The 22184-nt window shown below is 33.2% G+C and overlaps 2 protein-coding genes across 2 annotated transcripts in view; one reads left to right on the top strand and one right to left on the bottom strand.

Moving 5' to 3' along the window:
• Window positions 1-22184, top strand: part of LOC149484945 (uncharacterized) — a 124989-nt gene that overhangs the window by 66914 nt on the left and 35891 nt on the right. The window lies entirely within an intron of this gene.
• LOC149484946 (putative palmitoyltransferase ZDHHC24) lies at window positions 6055-6864 on the bottom strand. Its single transcript, XM_089700432.1, has one exon. The coding sequence runs from the start codon at window positions 6859-6861 to the stop codon at window positions 6055-6057; it is 807 nt and encodes a 268-aa protein (XP_089556558.1). The 5' UTR covers window positions 6862-6864.

The raw sequence follows: 22184 nt of genomic DNA, 5'->3' as shown, positions 1-22184 counted from the left end.
CGTTCCTGTTGGTCTTAGCGTGATGATATATAGCCTATAGCTACGTAGTATATTATTATTAGTCTGTGCTATAGCCTTTCTCGATAAATGGGCCATCTAACGCTGAAATAATTTTTCAAATCGGACCAGTAGTACCTGAGATAAGGGCGCTCATACAAATAAACTCTTCAGCTTTATAATATTAGTATAGACTAGCAATGCCCTGCGGTTTCACCCGGGCTATCGTGATATCGTGACCGTGAAAAGTCTAATATAGGTTTAATTTTTAATCACATGAAAATCACCTTCACCCCGTCCCGCACTACGCTTGCTCATTGTATTAAACAGTATACCTACTATTTTCTGTAGATTGACACTTTTAAAAATTCGTTATATCTTTTGAATGGAATATCCAATTTTTTTAATTTAAAAAGTTTTTTGCTGGTATTGAAACAGTCTATAATAAAACATCATTTAATGGGATAAGTTTTAATATATATTATGTGTATGGATAACATGGTTTGATTACTGTCGGCACACTATTTACTTTGAAAACGTAAAAACGTTGTTGTAGTAACATAACTACTGAAGATGGACATATGGTATCGCGGACTTTCTTGTAGATATTGATCCATTCTATAATACCGTAGAACATTTTTTTGTTCTATCTTCAATAGATTCCGCAGCGCACGCGATGACAGAAGTTTTATTGCGGAATTTTTTACACCTTGGCTTATATTATTGCATTTTTGGGAAGGATCTATATTTTTTTTGAAAATGCAATATAGCCTATGTTGCTCAGTGAAGATGCAGCTTTCTAATGGTGAAAGAATTTTTGAAATCGGTCCAGTAGTTTATGCGTGAAAACAATATATACATAGTACATACATACATACATAATTACAAACTTTTCCTCTTTATAATATTAGTATAGATTACCGCCTTACTACAGCAGATGTTGTGTGTATTTAATTTAAATAAATAAATAAATAAATAAAGATGTGTGTATACATATTACGGTTCGTTCATCTATTTCAGTGCAAGTTAAATCGTCTTATTTAATAATGAAATATTTAGGTACTCCTGTAATATGAATGTAAGTACTTTAATAAATGAAGTTACTTGCCAAATGTAATATGGGTAGGTAACAAAAATTAATTGTTGTAAAATCACACTCGTAACCAACTTATCTAAGAAGACTTTACTTTCATAGATTCTTATATACAGGGTGTCCCACTTTCGGTATACTAAGCGCAAAGGGACTTGTAGTTTTGCATACGCTGAGTACGTAAAAAATAATTATAAAATTCCAGACGCATTTTTTTTTAAATAGAGGAATTCTTAAAATTCCATGCGTACACCCCCAACAAGCAAACCGCCCAACTTTGCCACCCGCATGTGAGCTATCGTTTAAGATTATGTTTTCATAGACAAAATACTCACATTAGCGAAGCGGTATATGCCGGCTGTGCGAAGCTAGAGACGAATACATGGATTTTAAGGAAAAATTTAGCAAAAAATTTTTCGCGTAATTTTGTTATTTAAGTATTTTTTATGTGATCAGTGTATGCAAAACTACAAGTCCCTTCGCACTTAGTATACCGAAAGCGGGACACCCTGTATATATTATTTAATGTAATTGGTCCACCGCAAAGCAATTTACACATTCAAAGACTTAAAATGAAGAAAAATAATTGTGATCACGTAACTACGATTAAATGAATTGCTATTTTTGTAACACATTTAGTTTTTTCCTCTTTTAATGACACAATTCATGTAATTGTTAGGATACTGATGACCTTATAGATTCTATGATCAATTTGTATTGAATAGCAGCATCGTAAGGAAAATAAATTTGCTTTTCTTTTGCATAATTTCAAAACTTAATAAAACTCGATTAATAGAATATTTTATTATTTATAACATTTAAAGCGGAGGAATGGGTTCTAACTTTAACCTATAACCTTCCTCGTTAAATGGGTTATCTAACACCGAAAGAATTTTTCAAATCGGACCAGTAGTTCCCGAGATTAGCGCGTTCAAACAAACATACAAACAAACTCTGCAGTTTTATAATATGTATTTATAGTAAAGATTTATGAAAGTTTTAATTTCCATAGACTATTATTAGTACTTATTTCATTTATAATACATAGAATGTTCATTGAATATCATGATAGCAGCATGGTATCAAGCAGCAGGTATCTAAAAATTGAAAAGCTTTGAACAGATCAACTTTTTATCCCCATTTTTTACTCTCTGTTTCTAGTTAGTGCCTAGTCTAATTGATATGTCAATCTGTTTAACGCAAATTTTGATATAGGTATTTGTTAACGTTTTTTTCTTTTCATTGCAGGTACGTTTCAACAGCATCTACTGAGGCAATTATTGTAATTATATTTAAAATGTCCGTCACACTGTTTTTCTGGCAATTGCTTGTAATTCGGTTTCTGGCTTGGCAAAAAAGTTGCGAAGTGCTGTCATCATGGTATTTTGTTCAACCATTGCTTGTTTCGGAAAGCTGTTTTTTTGAGGTTACAAAAGTATAGCTTTTTCCTCAATCGTGTTTTAGTTAGGTAAGTATCTTGATATATCTACGACTATAATCCACGACTGCCAATGTGTTCTCTATGACTGGGGTGACGCAAGATTCCTCGTCTGAAAAAAAAGTTCACATTATAAATTTTATTGTGATGCTTTATCAGTATCACACACAGTGACTAAACATTTAACAACTATATGTACATAAAATTAGCAGAAGGCTGATTTAATAATATACACTCGATATTGATTTATATTTTATTATATTGTAACTTTTATTACACAACTAGTGGTCCGCCCCGGCTTCGCCCGTGGTACACATATTTACTGTCAGACAGAGTTACTTTCGCATTTATAATATTAGTATGGATTTCAGTTATTTATTGTAGTGTAGTATGAAAATATTATAATCAAAACTTGATACATCTTCAAGGTGTGTGTTGTACATTTCCAGACAGTTTCCAGTCGAATGTTTGCACGCAACTTTCGCATATAATACAATATGAATATGCAACATAATCGTATGACAAGTTTTTTCATGTTTGTCTGTTTCCTTGATTTCTAATTGTTTTTTTGAGGAAACGTTTGGATGCCGGACGTCGGGTACTTCTTTTATATCCGATATCGGCTTGTTAAATTCGATTTACTATTACATGAACAAGGAACAAAGAGACTATTAATTATTATCCATACTAATATTATAAATGCGAAAGTAACTCTGTCTGTCTGTCTGTTACTCAATCACGCCTAAACTACTGAACCAATTTTCATGAAATTTGGTATGGAGATATTTTGATACCCGAGAAAAGACATAGGCTACTTTTTATCCCGATAAAATGACACAATCCCGGAAATCCCACGGGAACGGGAACTATGCGGGTTTTTCTTTGACTGCGCGGGCGAAGCCGCGGGCGGAAACCTAGTTATCAATATATCAATACTAATATTATAAAGCTGAAAAGTTATATTTTTGCTTGAACGCGCTAATTTCACTTCTAGCGTTCTAACAGACGAACGGCAAGTTGTGAACGGCAGAGGCTACTTCAGCCGAGGCTACTACAGAGCGACGGCTGAAGTAGCCTCTGCCGTTCACAACTTGCCGTTCGTCTGTTAGAACACTTATCTTTATCCAGGAAGGAACTAGGCTATATGTTATCAAGATGAGACCAAAAGGAGCGGAGCAATGCGGGTAAAACTGCGGGGCACAGTCAATTATTTTGGTATAGGTACGGTACCTTACATGGGTACATATGAAATTACCAAGCTAATGATTTTGACATTACGTAAATAATCCTAATTTGTATAGACCTTTCGAGAGCTTTTCTTGTCAATAAGCCAGGATTATAAGTTCATAACTCATCTTTAGACCTCACGACAAGTTGACGACATTTTGTCCGTCACGATTCCGTCCCTTATAAGGGAGCGTATCGTGATGTTTGTTTTAAATTTTTATGCACATTACGAAATGCTCTTTTGGATGAAAAATGAAGGTAATTATTTCAAGATCTGTCGGTCTCTCCGCTACTTCATAATTGCAAGAAACCTTGAGTTCTGCATCATGTTAAGTTTGATTTAATATTTTAAACTTTCTAATTTGTCAAAATAAATGGGGAAAAAATAGTTTTTGTTGTATAAATAGACCAGCGGCTAATTATGATTGCAACGCCAATTACATGCCGACTCCAATCGCGATTTTATGCTATTGGAGGCGACAGATACACACAAAAAATTGCATTATAATTTGCCCAGCTGTTTTGAAAGACAGTTCAGATAAACATTTCCGTCTGAATCTGTTTCTTTGACGCATAGGTTCAATAAGATTGTATTTTTATATTATGCAAAAAGTAACTTTTCACTCCAATTGTGACGAGGTCAGCGACCTCCGCTTAAGTGTCATCAAAATCGATTCAGAACTGTGAAATAAAACTAAATTGATAGATACGCGTGAGCGTAGAATCAAGCGGTCCTGGATTCGATTCCCGGATAAGACGAAGAATAAAACGTCTCCATCTGGCTGGACACAGAATCTGTAGAGAAAATATCATCTACTTGTCCCTAAAGAAAAGCCACTAGTGCATAATGCATCTGCCCCTTACCCTCTAGGGGACACGGGACTTCACACGAAGTTCAAACCTTTATAGGAACGTCTATAAAACAGGTATTACCAAGCAAAATCGAACAAGTCTTGAGTCTAGACTATCCATTGAGTAAGCTAACGGGTCCCGTAACGGTGATCGGCGCGTGCGCATGTTATGTAATATCGACTTTATTGTAAATAAAAATAGTGTAAACGGTTTGAATGACACATATCGTATAAATAATAATACGTAAGAATGAATATGAATAAAATTTTGAAGAGGTTGACATTAATTCGATTTATTTCGGTATCGGCTTTCCCTATAGATTTTTCTGGTACATTATATTAGAACGACTTAAGATGCAGTATCAAAATCGATTATTTTGAATTATTAAGTTACTTGAATAATAAAATCTGACTTGTTTTTTCAAGTTTTTTCTAGAATTCTAGTTCTTATACTTTGTTTAAATGTAAAATTACTACAAAATAATTGTTAGTTATTAAATATAAGTCAATGTCGCATTGATTTTACCCGCTTAATAACATAGAGTAATATTATTCATTTAATTGTTTCACGTTCACTATGAATATATTTTATTTATTATTATGTCCTAAGTCCTGCAGTGGACGTCCTGAAAGGCTGCAATGATGATGATGGTGACGATTATTAAGTACATGACTTCATTTGGCTGCTCTATAAGCCATTGGAAAGGCCAGGGAAAGCCAAAGGATATTAATTAATTTAGATATCATTTTACACAGAGAAAAGTGAGACTAAAATAATAATAAGTGATTTTTATGTATAACTAGCTGTTCCGCGCGGTTTCACCCCAGTGGCTCCACTCCTGTTGCCCGTAGCGTGATGAAATATAGCCTATAACCTTCCTCGAGAAATGGGCTATCTAACACCGAAAGAATTTTTCAAATCGGACCAGTAGTTCCCGAGATTAGTGCGTTCAAACAAACAAACAAACAAACAAACTCTTCAGCTTTATAATATTAGTATAGATAAGACATTTCTTCCAAAATCTATCAAAAATTTATTTTGGAATATAAAAATATAAGGCCTTCATTTCATCACAAATCGATTAAAACCCAACATGGCTCGACATAGCGGTTGTGTGGTTTGTTCAAATCAAGCTAGCGGCTTATATAACCGTTACTGTTCTGGTAGTAGCTAAATAAATTGGAGGCTTTGGTCCCTTTTGGGTCGTTCAACTTGATATAGTTTTTATACTTGTTATTTCAGATTTATACTGCTTTCAATTTAATATGGAAACAATTTTTAAAGGCACAGATATCACGATGTCATTTCATTTTTATGTTATTGTTTGTAAAAGTCCAGTAATACCGTAAAAAGTTTAGTCAGTAATAAGACGAAAGATGGTGCATTTATAAAACATTTTATTAGACACAAAACTTAAACTTAAATTACTCCTATATAAATGATAAAACACTTAAATATTCTTAAGCACAAACTCTTTTGGCAGTGGACTATTCGCTAGTGGCCAAAGAATTGCAAAATACCATCTTGTACCAAAAATGTTCCTCAAATTTTCTGTCAAAACAGGCCAACTCACCCTTTTCTTAAGTTTATACTCCCGTGCTGTAACACCTTTGATAGCATTTTTAAAATGAAAGCAAAATAACATACCAGACCATATTATTAACCCTACATTCAACATCCAAAATAACACATAAACATCCTTTATGCCTATCGGTTCTGGAACCAAATATCTCACAAACGGATTTATAATTCTAAAAACAGAAATCATGAAGTCGTAGTCTTCCATTTTGGTTACAACGTACAGGTAATTGTAGATGCCTGAATACACCATGGATACGAAGATATAGGCGATATATAGGATGAAATATCGTTGGTTGTACAATCCAATACAGCGTGAGAAGAAATAACAGTGGTGGTCACGTCGTAGAATGCAGACATTGCATATTTTGCAATGCCACGCCATCGGGGGACGGTTCCTCTTACAAAACTCGCAGTATTCCCCGATTTGATAGCCCCTCTTAATACTCGTATCCGTGATGATGCTTAAAGTCATATTTCCAAGGACATTGATAAAGCAGAAGACAGGACAGATGATATGAACGATCTGCTTGATGATTCCATACTTGTAGTGTCTGACGACGATTGGCCAGACAATGCTCATTTCGAATATGAAGAAGCACGGTGTTATGACGAAAAATAATGAGTAACAAAGAACTTTTTCGTAAATTCTCGGAAATTTCTTGAGCAATGAAATCATTTTGATGTGCTTGAAGATGTGTGTCAATGAGTGTCAATGTCGATCATTTGCTAGATAAAAATAAAGTTGGAATAAAGATATAAATCTAAAAAAGTTCTTATGAAAATCGTCATACTAATAGCATACGACCTTTATGGAAAGATGTGAAAAAATCTACTTGTGATCTGCGATTACAACTGTAAAAATTATTTCTAAGTAATAAATTGAAAGATATTTTATAGCACAGAAAACCAGTTAGTTGAGTTAGTCATAGAATAGATCCGATTTTACAAAGTTCTCAATTGCGATACTACTCGTATTTACTCAGTTAGGATGCAAATTGTTAGAATATTGTGAAATGCAGCTGAGTCCGCTCCAATTGCTACAATTTAGTAGTCAAATGACATTTACAATGCCTTTTACTCAAATATAAGATGTCGTCTTATTCAGAAAATTATAAACATGAAATAATTTTTGGAATTATTTGTCCAGGGGACATATGCATTGATAACAAATACTATACTATTTGTAATATAAGTCCTGAAGAAATTATTGTATACCTTTTGTATACATATTGTTTTTTCGTCATAGTATTCCCAATCATCTGTAAACTGTATAAAGGTTCTGTTACCAATAACAAAATTTCGTAACGCGTACTGAACTTATGAAATAGTTGTAAACTCTTCCTAAGCATATCAGATTGAAAGCAAAACCAATCAGTTAGCTATATTAACAGCTACAGAGCCCTTCAGGCACGATGTTGGCATTTATCCCTTCACCAATTACGATAATAGAAAGTGTTATCGCTCTTATTTATATCTGAACTGAAGGGAACATACACTGACCTTTAGTTACATTATTTATGGTTCACGTATAACTTTCTTTATATTGGTTTAAAAGCTTTGATAACGAAGGCGTGAAGCAAGCACGTGCTCAAATTATCTTGCTTCTGTCGGATAACAAGGAAAGGGTTTTAGCACAGATTAGAGAATAGTTATGGTTTTAGTACAGATTCGTGTTCTTGATTACACAAAATATGTAGCTGTAGAATACACGGTATCAATGCTTATACTTACAATGTCACTGATAGTCTAGTAAAAATATGTGTTTATGAATGACTTTTGCATGAATCGAGGCGTGAATATCTTCTGTTTGTCGAATATATGTGATTTATCTGCTTTAGTGAATCAAAGTTTATTAAGATGTTCAATGCTTCGTTGTTATTATTTATTCGTATAAGTATATGATTGAAGAAGGAGTAGAGAAATCCTTCATTTTATTGTTGTTCAACATTTGAATGTTACCATTAATTTATATTTATCTGAGGATTATATTTCACTAACTGAAGCCAGATAAGTAAATAAATCATCCTTATCTGAACTACCAAAATAGACTGATTTCGAAAACATACCTTTCGCTGAGTTATCCCTATGTAGGTCAAATATATTTAGTAATAGAAATATAATTGCACAAACAATAAGCATACTTATTGCAGAATTAATAACGTCTATTTTCCCGTCATGGGATTGCGCAATTGAAGATAGATTACATTGTATTATTTTGGTTTGCGATAATATACAGATGGGTGTATTACAAATTCGGGTATCTGATTAATATATTTTGGATAATAATAGATATTGGAATGAAGCAAGCGTTTTATATTCGGATGTAAGTATTTTAATTTAATTATTTAATATCAGATATGTTACATAAGTAAGGTAAACTAAAAGGCTATAGAAAAAACATCGTGGCCCGGAAAGTAATAATGAGGAATTTTCCAGGAAAATGTATACATGTATAGAAAATGAGATAGGTATAGGAAAATTTGTTATATACATATTTTGATTCCGTCCACACACGATATAGTTTGTAAAAAAAAATGTTCACTTTAATTTAATTTTTATTCCGATAAATCTTCGTTTCTTTGATTTCAAAAACTTTCTTCAAAACTCAAATTTCAGAAATTCTTATATGTTTTGTATGGACAATTTATATTTCTTCAATTACTCGGTAGCGGTATAGAAGACATTATTATAAACAAAGTTATTTCACACCCATTACGCCACGAAGATTTTAACTTTGATGGATGGGTATCATAATTTGCGAGCCATTTATCGACAGAGATAGATTAAATTGAGTTTCGATAGCTATTGTTCTGAAATATTTGATAGTCTTATTTGATATCCATAACGTATATGAAGTAAATTTTACTGACCGCGGCTGTACACACTCGTCGAGAGCCTCTCGTCGAGAGCCTCGGCCGAAAAGACTCTCGTCGAGAGCATGCCTGTTACCTGTACACACTCGTTCTAACATTTGAACTGAAGACTTACACGAGAATGGACGTAGAAATAGCTGCTGCTATTTGTCTTTGTGCCGTGAGCTATTATAATTTTTTAAACATTTACAATAAAAAAAATTCTCAAACCATGGAGAAAAAGAAGATGGTGGATGATTACCATGCACCGCAGTAGAAACAGGGAAATAAATATAAAAACTTCCTGAATAGTTAATGTATTTTATTGTATTTTTAAGGAATCAATAGAAACGCTTCTTTGTTTCAGAAGTACAATGGAAAATCAATTGGCTTAGTTGGTGGCAGAACCTTCTGGCCAATTTAAAATAAATCCATAAAAAATAAGTTCCATAAAAAAGGTTCTGTTTGATAACACTCCAAAAACTGTAATTCTCGTTCATTTAGACCACATAGTGAAACACGTGCTTTCATAAATAACGTCAGCGAGAAACTAACTGAACAAGTGTGTACATGCTCGCTCTCGTTTTCCTCGCGAGACTGTGGCGAGACTCAACAAGACCCTTTGACTCGGGCGCAAAAAACCGACCAGTAACCGAGACAACCGAGGCGAGACACGAGAGAGCGAGACAAGACGAATGCACCATGTACATACTCGTTCTCGGCCTGTCTCGGTGTGTCTCGGCGAGTGTGTACAGCCGGCATGAGAATTTCAAATAGTTTTAAACAGATTTGCGAGAAGTAATTAAATATGTTACTGTATAGGTCTTTAAAATAAAATGGGGGTTACTAATTTGTTTTATTTTTAAAATAGTTGAAGAGACATACGTATTTAAAGTCGTTAAAATGTTATATTATCACTTCTTCGAAAACCCGTGACCGGTGACCTACAGAGCTTTGTACTCTACGTGAGCGAAGCCGCGGGCGGACTAGTAATATATTATACCTAGTCGTATATTTTTTTACTATCAACCGAATATTTTCCCTTCTCAAAAGTACTGTAGATTATTGACTTACTCCAGGAACAACGTGAGTAAAGCCCTTGTAATGTATCATAATAAAAAAGAAAGTGAAAGACATTTCTCAGTAAGTATCATAAAGAGGACTCTAATGACCTCTTGCATAAGACCCATAATGTAATGACTAACGAGGTTTCATATCGCACGCGTGCCTAATCGTACAGTGAGAGTGCTTGCTCAATGACATTGTTATGTAGCTTAATACTAGCTTGAGCCCGCGACTTTACTTGCTTTGTAATTGGACAAATACTATACTAATTTTGAGTATAATTATGTATAAGTTGTGTAAAAATGACACGGTTATAAATACTAGGTTTAGCCCGTGGCTTCACTCACTTCGTAACCGGATAAAGTCTGTGGTATTGCAAACAATCTACCTGTAACATTAATTTATAAGCGTAAAAGTTTATGTGTTATTTATTTAGAAATTAAATGCACAACACACGACGATGCAGGCTTATAGACGTAATCATTAATTTTGGGTACTTACAAAATGTTCACAATTATTATAACATGGCGAAACAGTTTAATAAAAAGGTTTTTCTAGAAGATTATTAGTTATTACAGAAGAAAGTATATTTGTATCAAATGAACAAGTGTATGAACAGTTAGAAAAGCAGTTAACAATTTCATGAGAATTTGTCAAGCCGTTTATTCGAAAAATAGACATTTTCCTTGTGTTTTGTGTGCCCTTTTTTCCAAAACTGTATAATTGATAAATCTATCATACACGTTCCTGTGAAAACAATCTCTTTTATAGGACATCGGACATAAAAATGTATGAAATAGTAGCCTTGCTCAATCTAAGCCCATACCGAATCGCCAAGGCGCATCCCATATTCTTCGCAATATTACGTGACGGTCCGTCCGTTGCAACACGCTATTTATAATGTGAAGATATGCTACGACATATATGGAATGATATTCATCAAGCAATACCATTAGTTCATAAAGTTGGGCAAAGGATCAGATGGTTAACGTAAATGTCTGCACCATTATTTTTTATGTTATTACCTCATAGACGAGAAACAGCAATGAATTGTATGAAACATTTCTCTTTATGTATTATATTACTGGGTAAATGGTGTAGATCTATTCTGATAATTGTTATAGCAAGCAATCTGTTTCCGCACAAACCTACAAAACCTTTAGATTATAAACTACTAGCGGTCCGCCCCGGCTTCGCCCGTGGTACATATTTCGCAATAAAAGGTAGCCTATATTCTTTCTCAGGGTCTAAAGATTATCTGTGTCAAATTTCATCAAAATCGGTCCAGTAGTTTATGCGTGAAAACCATACATACATACCTGCATACATAATTATACATACATACAAACATTTCCTCTTTATAATATTAGTATAGATTTCCTTAATAATTTGAATACGCTCTAGATCCAAATATCGAAATAAAATTAATTTATTCGAACTAACCTGCAATCAAGTTAAAAATAAGATTCTCGTAAAATTTCGTAATTTTTTTTGTAACTGGTGTTCTGTAAATGTCAAAATAAGCAACAACATTGTAATCAATCGACCGGATCGAATCGATTAATCGATGAATCGATATGTACATCGATTCATCGGATTTGTATAAAATCGATATTGTATATCCCACGCCACCGCCTTCTATTGACCTATGTAATTGTATTTTTGAATTTGCATAATCGATTACTTCTATTGTTAGTGCTTTACGGTTTTTTATCTTTGACTAGCTGTGCTCCGCGGTTTCACCCGCGTGGCTCCGCTTCTGTTGGTCTTAGCGTGAAGATATATAGCCTATAGCCTTCCTCGATAAATGGGCCATCCAAAACCGAAATAATTTTTCAAATCAGACCAGAAGTTCTTGAGATTAGCGCGTTCAAACAAACAAACTCTTCAGCTTTATAATATTAATAGAAGATATTTGCTACTAAAACGTTGAAATTCATTTAGAACAATTGTTTTAAATACATTTAAATAAAATGTTTTTTTTTACCATGTAAGTAAGTTATAAAAAATAAACAATATTGGTCCCAAGCCTACCAAAACGTTAAAACGTTTTGGATAATAGAACCTCTTTAAGCCACTACACATAAAGCGAATTGAATATTACGGCATATTATGCTAACTATGTTTACAATTTACATACTTAACCAAATACAAACTTTACACAAACGAAGAGAAACCTTATACTCCTATAAATAAAGTCGAATTTCACTTACACACATCATGCAGTTACCATGAGAAGCGTGCCAATAGCGGCCTTTACACGCAAACTCTATCGCGCATGAAACAGCAATCGTGTGTGAAAGAGCGTGCGTATAAAGGGTGCAGGGGACGGAAGGATAGACCACATGCCGCGCTCATCAGTCGTGCGCGCAATCACGCACTCACGATTGTACACAGGTTGCCTTTACACATAAATTCTTTCGCGCACGAATAAGATGGCGGACATACGCACGTGGAGCAAGGAATTAGTATTGGAGCTTATTACTTTATACAGATCTTTCCAATGTCTCTGGAAAATCGGAGGAGTACAAAAACAAGAATTTAAAAGACCAAGCATATAAAAAACTTATCGACTTTTGTAAAGAAAAAGGTTTTATTGACGCTAATCGTGATTTAGTTGTAAAAAAAATGCGAAGTTTTTTGAGTTCAATTAAACCAGCAACCATGATAACTTGCGCCACCCGATATCTTGTCTCCATTTTTCACTTCAATCACGCGCGGTTGTCGATAAAACCGTGTGCATTGCACACACTCCAACACGCGCCTCTTTCACGCGGTCTATCACAGGCGATTAGTCTTTACACGGCCGCTCATTCCGCTAAGGAAAGCAAACACGAATAATCGCGCGCGAAAGAACAAGTGTCGCAGTTAAGACATACGAAGGTAATCGCGAGCGATTGAGCGTGCAGGCTTTCCCGCGCGTAATACTGTACGATCCACAGAACGCGCGATAGAGTTTGCGTGTAAAGGCCGCTAATGTCAAAGCTTTGTCCATTATTTAAGTTTAAACAATTTGTTAATGGTTTTAAAATTAATGATTGCTAAACGAACAACTTTGCATTAGTAACCTTTGAGTGTTAGGAAATGTATGGAATTTTAACCTTAATTTGATGAATTGAACATTACAAAATGTATGGTTATGTACTGACCGCATTTCATGGGTTTAACAGACTGGCTACATAGTATAGAAATTAGAGCATAACTGTGTATTTAATGTTAGATAAAATAATTTTTCATGATGATAAAACTCGAAGGAAATAGGAAAACTTAATTTTCATGACAAAAAAACGTAGAACTTATGAAATTGTGATGATGTTTTCATTCCATAAAAATTCTATTAATACATTTTTAGTGTAGATCGAGAAAAAAGCTGAAATATTCGATTTTTACCAATCTTTGACCAAGTCTTTTAATTATAACTTCATGATAATTAATTATGTAATCCAATCGAATTAACCATTATTTAGACTAATTCCAAATTTAACGCGATTAACCGCAAAATTATTATGTAAAGAGCTTTCTCGTTATGTTAAACGGTGTGAAAATTGCCCCAGTATCCGACATTATGTGCCTAAATAGTTTTTAAGATTGTATTTATTACTTCCTACTGACCTTTACACTTAGAGCATATGTTTTATCATTTATGTAACAGATGTTTTGACTGTGGTCTATATTTAAAGTTCAGTCATGTGCATGTTTTGTGTAATACTTGTTTTTAGCTGTCTCTATTTATTATTAAAGCCGGTTACTCACCTACCTGCAGCAGGGGAAATATTGGAATTGCACACTTAATTGACTCCTTAATTGTGATGTGTATAGGCAAGCAGGGGCAATTTAGAGAACAACTGAAATTGCTCCGACCGCTGACTAACCGAGATTGTTCAAATATTGACCGTGCGGCAGGTACGTGAGTAGCCGGCACAGACATACCTATATGTGGTAGCCGGTTTTAGTCTCATTGGTAAAATGATTATAGCCTTTGAAACACTTGTGGAAATGTGGAAAAACAGGAGATTTTAGGTTCCGCTTAGTAGGTCGCAGAACTCGGAACGCTTACCATTCCCAAGTTTATCAAGGTCAAAGAGGCTTCCCTTTAATATTGAAATTTTTGTCAGAAAAATCTCTACGAATTATAAAGCTTTCCGCTAAATATATAAATATATAGTTGTTGGAAGAAATAATTACTTCATCTTAAGATATTATAGTCTGAGTCGTAACTTGTATTTATAATATACTAGCGGTCCGCCCCGGCTTCGCCCGTGGTACATATGAAAAATAGATGTTGGCCGATTCTCAGACTTACCCGATATGCACAGAAAATTTCATGAGAATCGGTCCACCCGTTTCGGAGGAGTATGCAGACTAACATTGTGACACGAGAATTTTATATATAAGATTATATACCCATTCTACTTTTTAATACAAGGCTGTTTGAATGAAATTGCTTAGCAGATAAGACTGTTGAACAATGATATCTAATAATGAACATCAACAAATATTTTTATCCAAACAATTGTATACCCATTCGTGTTTATATATTTATTATTTATATCTAAGTAACTGATACTTTTGGTATTTAAGCTTACTAATCTATCTTCTTCTTATATATAAAAATGAATCGCAAAATGTGTTGGTAAGCGCATAACTCGAGAACGGCTGAACCGATTTCGATAATTCTTTTTTTATTATATTCCTTGAAGTACGAGGATGGTTTTTATGTAGAGAAAATGTAAATATGTACCACGGGCGAAGCCGGGGCGGACCGCTAGTACATAATAAAGATATTTTTGGATTAATATATCAGTTTAGATTTGTAGGCTGTATTGTAAAAATACCATTATGTATATGTACTGGTTACAATAACATATAAAGTATGTATGTAAAAATTTTCATGGAAGACTTTTTCCTTTAAATGTATTTTTCCATTCCTATATTGCATAAAAATAATTTAATCCAGAAATTATAATCATTGATAGGAGTCATACCAAAAGTCCTAAAAGAAAACGAGTCATTTTCAATATAGAAATCGAGCCATATATTTTGAAGCAACGGATGTATCTAAATTATTTACCCACTCAATATGCTTACTCACTCAGTATTCCCACTCACTGTGCATACTAAGTGAGGTGGGTCACACAATGTCTATAAAACACTATTTTTATGCGAAAGACGTCACTCATTCATACAAATTGAAGCAACGAGTTCAAGGAATTATTAGATCGATGTCAAGCAAAGTGTGGTGACGTAAGTAGTATAACTATTATACCTAGTAATAATTTATTGGGTAGATTCCTTGTAGATTCATAAAGGATATGTAATATTATATAAATTGTATGTGTATCATATTTTATACTAGCGGTCCGCCCCGGCTTCGCCCGTGGTACCTACATGTTTAAACTATCCTATCTCTCAAGTTGGATCGAACTGCACATGGTGTGCGAATTTTATTATAATCGGTTAAGTGGTTTAGGAGTCCATTGAGGACAAACATTGTGACACGAGATTTATATATATTAAGATAAGCATCGATAATGAAAGTTTGTGAGTGTGGATGGGTGGATTTTTCAGTTCTATAAACTGATCGGATCTCTATGTAGTTTGGTACAGGGATATAATCTTTATTGAAAAAGTTGGAATCCCTCACAATTTAAGTAAATTACCGAATATAGTCTGGATTCACCAATTGACTATTTTTTAGCCACTATTCCTGTTAGTGCCAACTACTGTATTACGTATTTATTTCCCTGTTAAAAAAAATACATACAATAAGTTAAGCAGGAAGATTTTGTGTGGTTAATTTATCACGGATCAATCAGTTTTTGCCTCAAATTGTTAAAAGATCCCTCCTATACCGTCATATTTTAATAACCTTTCAAAGCAAGTCACGATATCTTCATATCAAAAAGAATCATATATCCGTGATAATTAGTGTAATATAAACATCATATAAAAAGAGAAAAAATTATACGTATTTTTACATAAGAAGTTTACGGAACTTGTAACAAAGGCAAAAACATACGGAAATATATTTCTCTATAATGCTTCTTCATATAATTACTACATAGTTTATATGTATTTTTATACGTTTTATATAATATAGGTAAAACACATTGATATGGAGTAGTAGGAATGTAGATTTATTTATTTACTCAGGGCCGATTTTTCAATGCTTGGATAAAACTTATCCGTCCAATAAAGTATTACACGATAATATGAAAATGTCACGTAAACTGTCAAATACGGGCAATTAGAATACGTTTTTAAAATGGTAGTTTTATACATTATTCGACGAATAAGTTTTATCCAAGCATTGAAAAATCGGCCCTAAATGTATTATGTATAATAATATGTTTTTGTTTAGTTCTATAATTAATAAAATATACAGATTAATTTAAATATGTGTATTGTGTACATCGTAAATGGTCGGAATGTTATTTTTTATAAACATTTAATTTAAATTAAAAAATTGATCTCAAATGAATCAAATCTGTTCAGTTCTTGCTTAGGCGTGAAGAAGAGACAGTCAGACAGACATTTGGTTTGTTTGCCATTCGAAGGCAAAATTTAACTAGACAACGTTACTTGGTTCATTTTATAACAACGAACTATAATATGGGTTTTTATTAAGAATGTTATGTTTCTGATTATAGATATAACTATGTTATAGTTCAGCTTTCACCGCACAAGGACGGTCACTTTCTCTTCAATAAACTTTCTAATATCGATACGATGTTATAATACGAGTCATCTCGGTTAGATAATGGCGATCTTGGTGTTTATCTTTCTTTGAATAATCTTATTGTATAATATAATCGTGTGAAATTGTTTGGAATTGTGTAGAATGACGAATCGGATTTGAATAAGATTTTGTTGGTTTCCTTCGTCTTTCGTTTATATTTTATGTGAAACTAGCTGTGCTCCGCGGTTTCACCCGCATTGCTTCGCTCCTTGGTCTTAGCGTGAAAATATATTATAAATTATAGCCTATAGCCTTTCTCGATTAATGGCTATCTAACACATAAGAATTTTTCAAATCGTACCAGTAGTTTCTGGGATTAGCGCGTTCAAACAAACAAACTCTTCAGCTTTTTAATATTAGTATAGATGTACCGAACGATTTACCTATCTGTTATCTTCACGATTCATACCTATGTTGAACATACAAAATCTTTTAGTGTAAGGTGATCATGAAAAAAGTTACATTACTTTTCGTTTCAAAAACTCATAGAAGACCAAAAAATGAGAGAAATAAATGACTTTTTTGCGAATTACATGAGACTTTGCTACTGACTATAAATAAATAATTGTAGGTATAATAATTGCGATTTTCTTATTAAATAATTTCTTATTTTCTTAATGAAATCTTTTATAGTATGCGTGTAGGCGCCTCGTGAATGAGTTGATTTATAATGTATGCCTAATTTGTATCAAGATGAAGTGAAACTGGGGTTAAAGAACTGTATAAATGTGTCGTGTTTGTCTCAAAGAAAATGTGGTTGCACACTGTGGAGTTGTAGTGACAGCGAGCGAACACGAATGTGTAAATGCACAATTCGAACTTAGTGTGTGAAGAATGATATCTGTAGATGCTGTCCCGGATTCATCCGGGTTAGCCAGAGATAAAAAAAGACGTGTGGCACTCGGGGACTGCCGCGGTAAAGCTATTGCATGTTATGCCTTCAAGCCACACCTCCGTGCCCGTCAGAGTGGGGAGCGTGAGGTTTTTTAGTTTCGGAATTTCTGGATTCGGTCCCCGCGCTCAAGGCCCGCGATAGAAGCTATGCAATAGCTTAAAAGACTATGCTCCTCGGTAAAGATGTACCTTTCTAATGGTGAAAGAATGTTTAGAATCGTACGATTCGTTTTTGAGTTAAATTGTAAGAAATTCTTCTCGCCATTTAATTACTTTGAATACATTTTTTTATTGAGATACATCTATAAGTAATATGCAACACACAACAATAGATTATACGTTGAGGAAGGTCAAAAGCTGCTTTTATTTGTACTTATAACAACAAAAGAAATCACAAATGGATATAAATTGTCGCGTCAACGTTAAAATAAAAACAGTAGTGCGCACAGAGTTTCTACACGAATGATTGTCACGCAATCTGATTATATGTATAGTTTTTATCACAGAATGATATCTGACGATTTAAGCATTTCATTTTATTTCAACCTTTTCACTTTATAAAAGTTACTGAAGATCTGTTGTAACTTGTAATTTAAGAAGGATTTTTTGCATATAATAAACTAGCTGCTCCGCGCGGTTTCACCCCCGTGGCTCCACTCCTGTTGGTCGTAGCGTGATGATATATAGCCTATAACCTTCCTCGATAAATGGACTATCTAACACCGAAAGAATTTTTCAAACCGGACCAGCAGTTCTTGAGTTTAGGAAATAATGGTAATACTGTGGTATTACCATGTATTACCATAGGAAATAATATTGTAATACTGTGGCTATAGTTTATCAATACAATACCTACATATATTAAATAATAATTACATAGATAAAAATAGAGTATTTGAAGATATATTTAAAATGATACAGAACATTAAAAACTAAGATGAAGTAATATTTTCCCAAGACCACCATTACTTAACTTGCTTGAAAGCTGTCGACCTTTCTATGTAATTAATTCACGTTAGTTTTCCGTTATAGATAATATATTGTGCATTTATTTCAATGTATTGTGGAATATGTATTATTTATATTTGTGACTAGCTGTGTACCGCTGTTTTACCCGCATTGCTCCGCTCCTGATTGTAGTTTTGGTTCAAAATCGAATAAAAATCCTTTGCTTTTGATAGTGTTTTGATCAAGAAAATATCGCGATGACAAGGAGCAGCTACGACAAAAGTTGCAAGAATTTGAAAATATATTCATTCTATCCTCTCTTAGAAGAGAAGCAAGGGCTTATGTATTGGATTATATAAAAGTACTTAAAACTTCATAGCTAGGTGTGGCTCATGTAACCGGTTATATAGAGGTCACATATGGAACGGTGTAGGACATTTATGTAACGTATCGTATAAGTGATTGAATCGTTAGTGTAGTTTTATCATGTACTAGCTGCACCGCGCGGTTTCACCCCGGTGGCTGCACTCCTGTTGGCCGTAGCGTGATAATATATAGCATATAACCTTCCTCGATAAATGGGCTATCTAACAACGAAATAATTTTTCAAATCGGACCAGTAGTTCCTGAGATTAGCGCGTTCAAACAAACAAACTCTTCAGCTTTATAATATTAGTATATAGATTACCAAACAGCCAACACTGAAAATCCGTATTCAAAACCAAGAATCTATCGCAAATTCATGCAATAGCTACAATAATCTTCTAAACTAAACCTAGGTGCGCCGCCACACCTGTAGACCTATAGACCTCAAGTCTATAGACCTCTAGAGACCTCTCTAATGTTTTGTTACTTAATAAGTACTTAAACTGATAAAGGTTTAATGTATTTATTTATTTATTTATTTATTTATTTTAATTTGGCACACCAACAATAAATACATTTGACAATGATAAAATTAACATTATTAATTAATTAATATTATGTACTTATCAATGAAAGGTGTGCACAGCATTTACAATAATAGATAGTTCTCGAAATTATATAGAATTATTTATGAATTTTATTTTAATTAATGTTATCTATAATTAAGTATTTTTACAATTATTATTAATCAAGCAATTAATAATTTTTAAGCAAGCAATTAATGTATTCATGTTTTGTTTAATGATGTTGGCTAAATAGGATGTGATTTTCAATTTTGATATTTTATGTTTTCTTTCGAAGATCAAATCTTGTGTTATACAATTATTAGATATTAACGAAAAAATATTTGTAATTATTATTTATTACGTTGATTCCAATGATTAACTTATTTCATAAACTTTATTCTATACTAACTTGAAATAAATACTCAATTTAAAAACTCAAATCTCAAACTGAACAAGTTATTTAAATAGACTTAGGGCCGATTTTTCAATGCTTGGATAAAACTTATCCGTCCAATAAAGTATTACACGATAATATTAAAATGTCACGTATACTGTCAAATACGGGCAATTAGAATACGTTTTTAAAATGGTAGTTTTATACATTATTCGTCCAATAAAGTATTACACGACAATATTAATATGTCACGTAAATAGTCAAATACGGGCAATTAGAATACGTTTTTAAAATGGTAGTTTTATACATTATTCGACGAATAAGTTTTAACCAAGGATTGAAAAATCAGCCCTAAAGTAAATTAAAATCAAAAGAAAAATTAAGAAACTTATCACAAAATTATACATATTTATCACAGAATACCAAGCAATAACTTAATACTGAACACAACACAAAATGAGCGGAATTTAAACCTTCAACGTAATAGAATGCCACGTATACTATAATTATTATCCACAAAACAACTAAAGTATTGTATAACCTATAGTTATTTAACACAAATCGCTTAGATAATGGGAAAACGTACTTGACCGGTAATATTGACAAATTAGCAGTTTAGAGTGACCCCAGAGGTCAGATAGGTCATTGTCTATTAGCGGTGTGATTTGACCTTAATATGTGTGTGTTGCCTTAATATTTTTTAGGAATCGTGTAAGGGAAAGTTTTAAAAAAATGTTTTAAAAATCCCTGTTAATATTATAAATGAGAAAGTAACTCTTTTTCTGTCTCTTCACGCCTTAACCGCTGAATCAATTTGGATGAAATTTAGTACTTATAAAAAACCTGACCGGAGAAAGAACACAAGGATAGTTTTTATCCAGGAAATCCTACGTAACGGGAACTACGCGAGTGAGCGCTACAGAAAATTAAAACATAACAAAATTGAAATTATTTACATAGTCTTTATCGAAATCTCCCAGCTTATAAATTAAATGCATTAGGTAATTAACATTAAGTTGTTATTAATTATCGAAACATTACCTTAATAAAAAATTAATAGTTTCTAATAGTTTAACTTAACCTTTAAATATATCGCAGGAAATATTAAAATGGTGAATTTGTCAAATTGTGCCAGGAAATATTGTCCATTTCCTGGCGAATCCATAAATGCTTATATAAATATAGTTTGTTTGATATATTTATTACTAGCTTAGTTAATTCTTTCCGGCTCTGTTCTTCCTGATACTTTGTAGATAGTGCTTATATAAGCAATGGTTGAATAATACTAGCTGATGCACTCGACCTTGTCCATGTGGATTGAATAATTAGATGTACAAAATATACTATTAAATAATTATAATGTATAGACATTGGAAAAAAGACAAATCAATAACTTGTATTTTTAATTGTACATAACATAATTTTTATCGCAGAATATTTTTTAGTAATAACGATCGAAGAACCTTAATCCAAAATACTTCCTAGATTGGACTGTGGGCTGAATTTTGGAGATATGCTGTTAAAACACGACTAAGTTGTATTTATTCAATTCAAAAGGATACACTACGAACAGGTCAAATCATTAAATATCATAAGTACATACACGGACATTATAATGTTTGTATTGTCTCATCATAGTACATTCCCTGAGCATTTTAGACATCAAAAGGCTTTTATCATTATTCTGGTACATTTTCCACAAAAACACATTCTTTTGGTTATATTCCCTTCTTCCTTCATAATTTCTTTAAAAAAATACAATTCTAAAATCACATTTATAATATTATGTATTCAAAAACATATTTTATCGTGAATTATTACAAAATATTATACAAGACCAATTGACACATTGCTACAGCAGAGGGCGGTCGTCAATGCCATTTAGCAATAAGGTGACGAACATAAATACTGTTCATAGGTTTCTATATATATGTAGCTGGTAATTGAAATATTTTACTAGATTAGTTGGTATAGGTTTTGGATGTTTCCTGTATTGATAGTATTTTGTAGGTATTTTTAGGTACAGAATATGTAGGTAGTTAAATTCGTGTAAAGAGTTGCATTTGGTAGGTTGGATGGCGGCCAGAGGTCGCGGCGCGGTGGGCTAGCTGGTTTAGCAAGCCACGCCGTGCAGCGGAGGGCGGGATCCCGACGCGTCATTGTGATGACGCGCGG

Source organism: Colias philodice, chromosome 11 (genome assembly GCF_061535455.1).
Source record: "Colias philodice isolate Cphi_HAF_F1 chromosome 11, ilColPhil1 Martin Lab GWU primary, whole genome shotgun sequence".
Classification (NCBI taxonomy): Eukaryota; Metazoa; Arthropoda; class Insecta; order Lepidoptera; family Pieridae; genus Colias; species Colias philodice.
The sequence above is the reverse complement of the archived record's forward strand: the minus strand, read 5'-3'. Positions and strand labels throughout refer to the sequence as shown.

What these genes read in the sequence shown, in the direction of transcription:
- LOC149484946 (XM_089700432.1), bottom strand. Translation starts at nt 6,861, where the DNA reads ATGATTTCATTGCTCAAGAAATTTCCGAGAATTTACGAAAAAGTTCTT.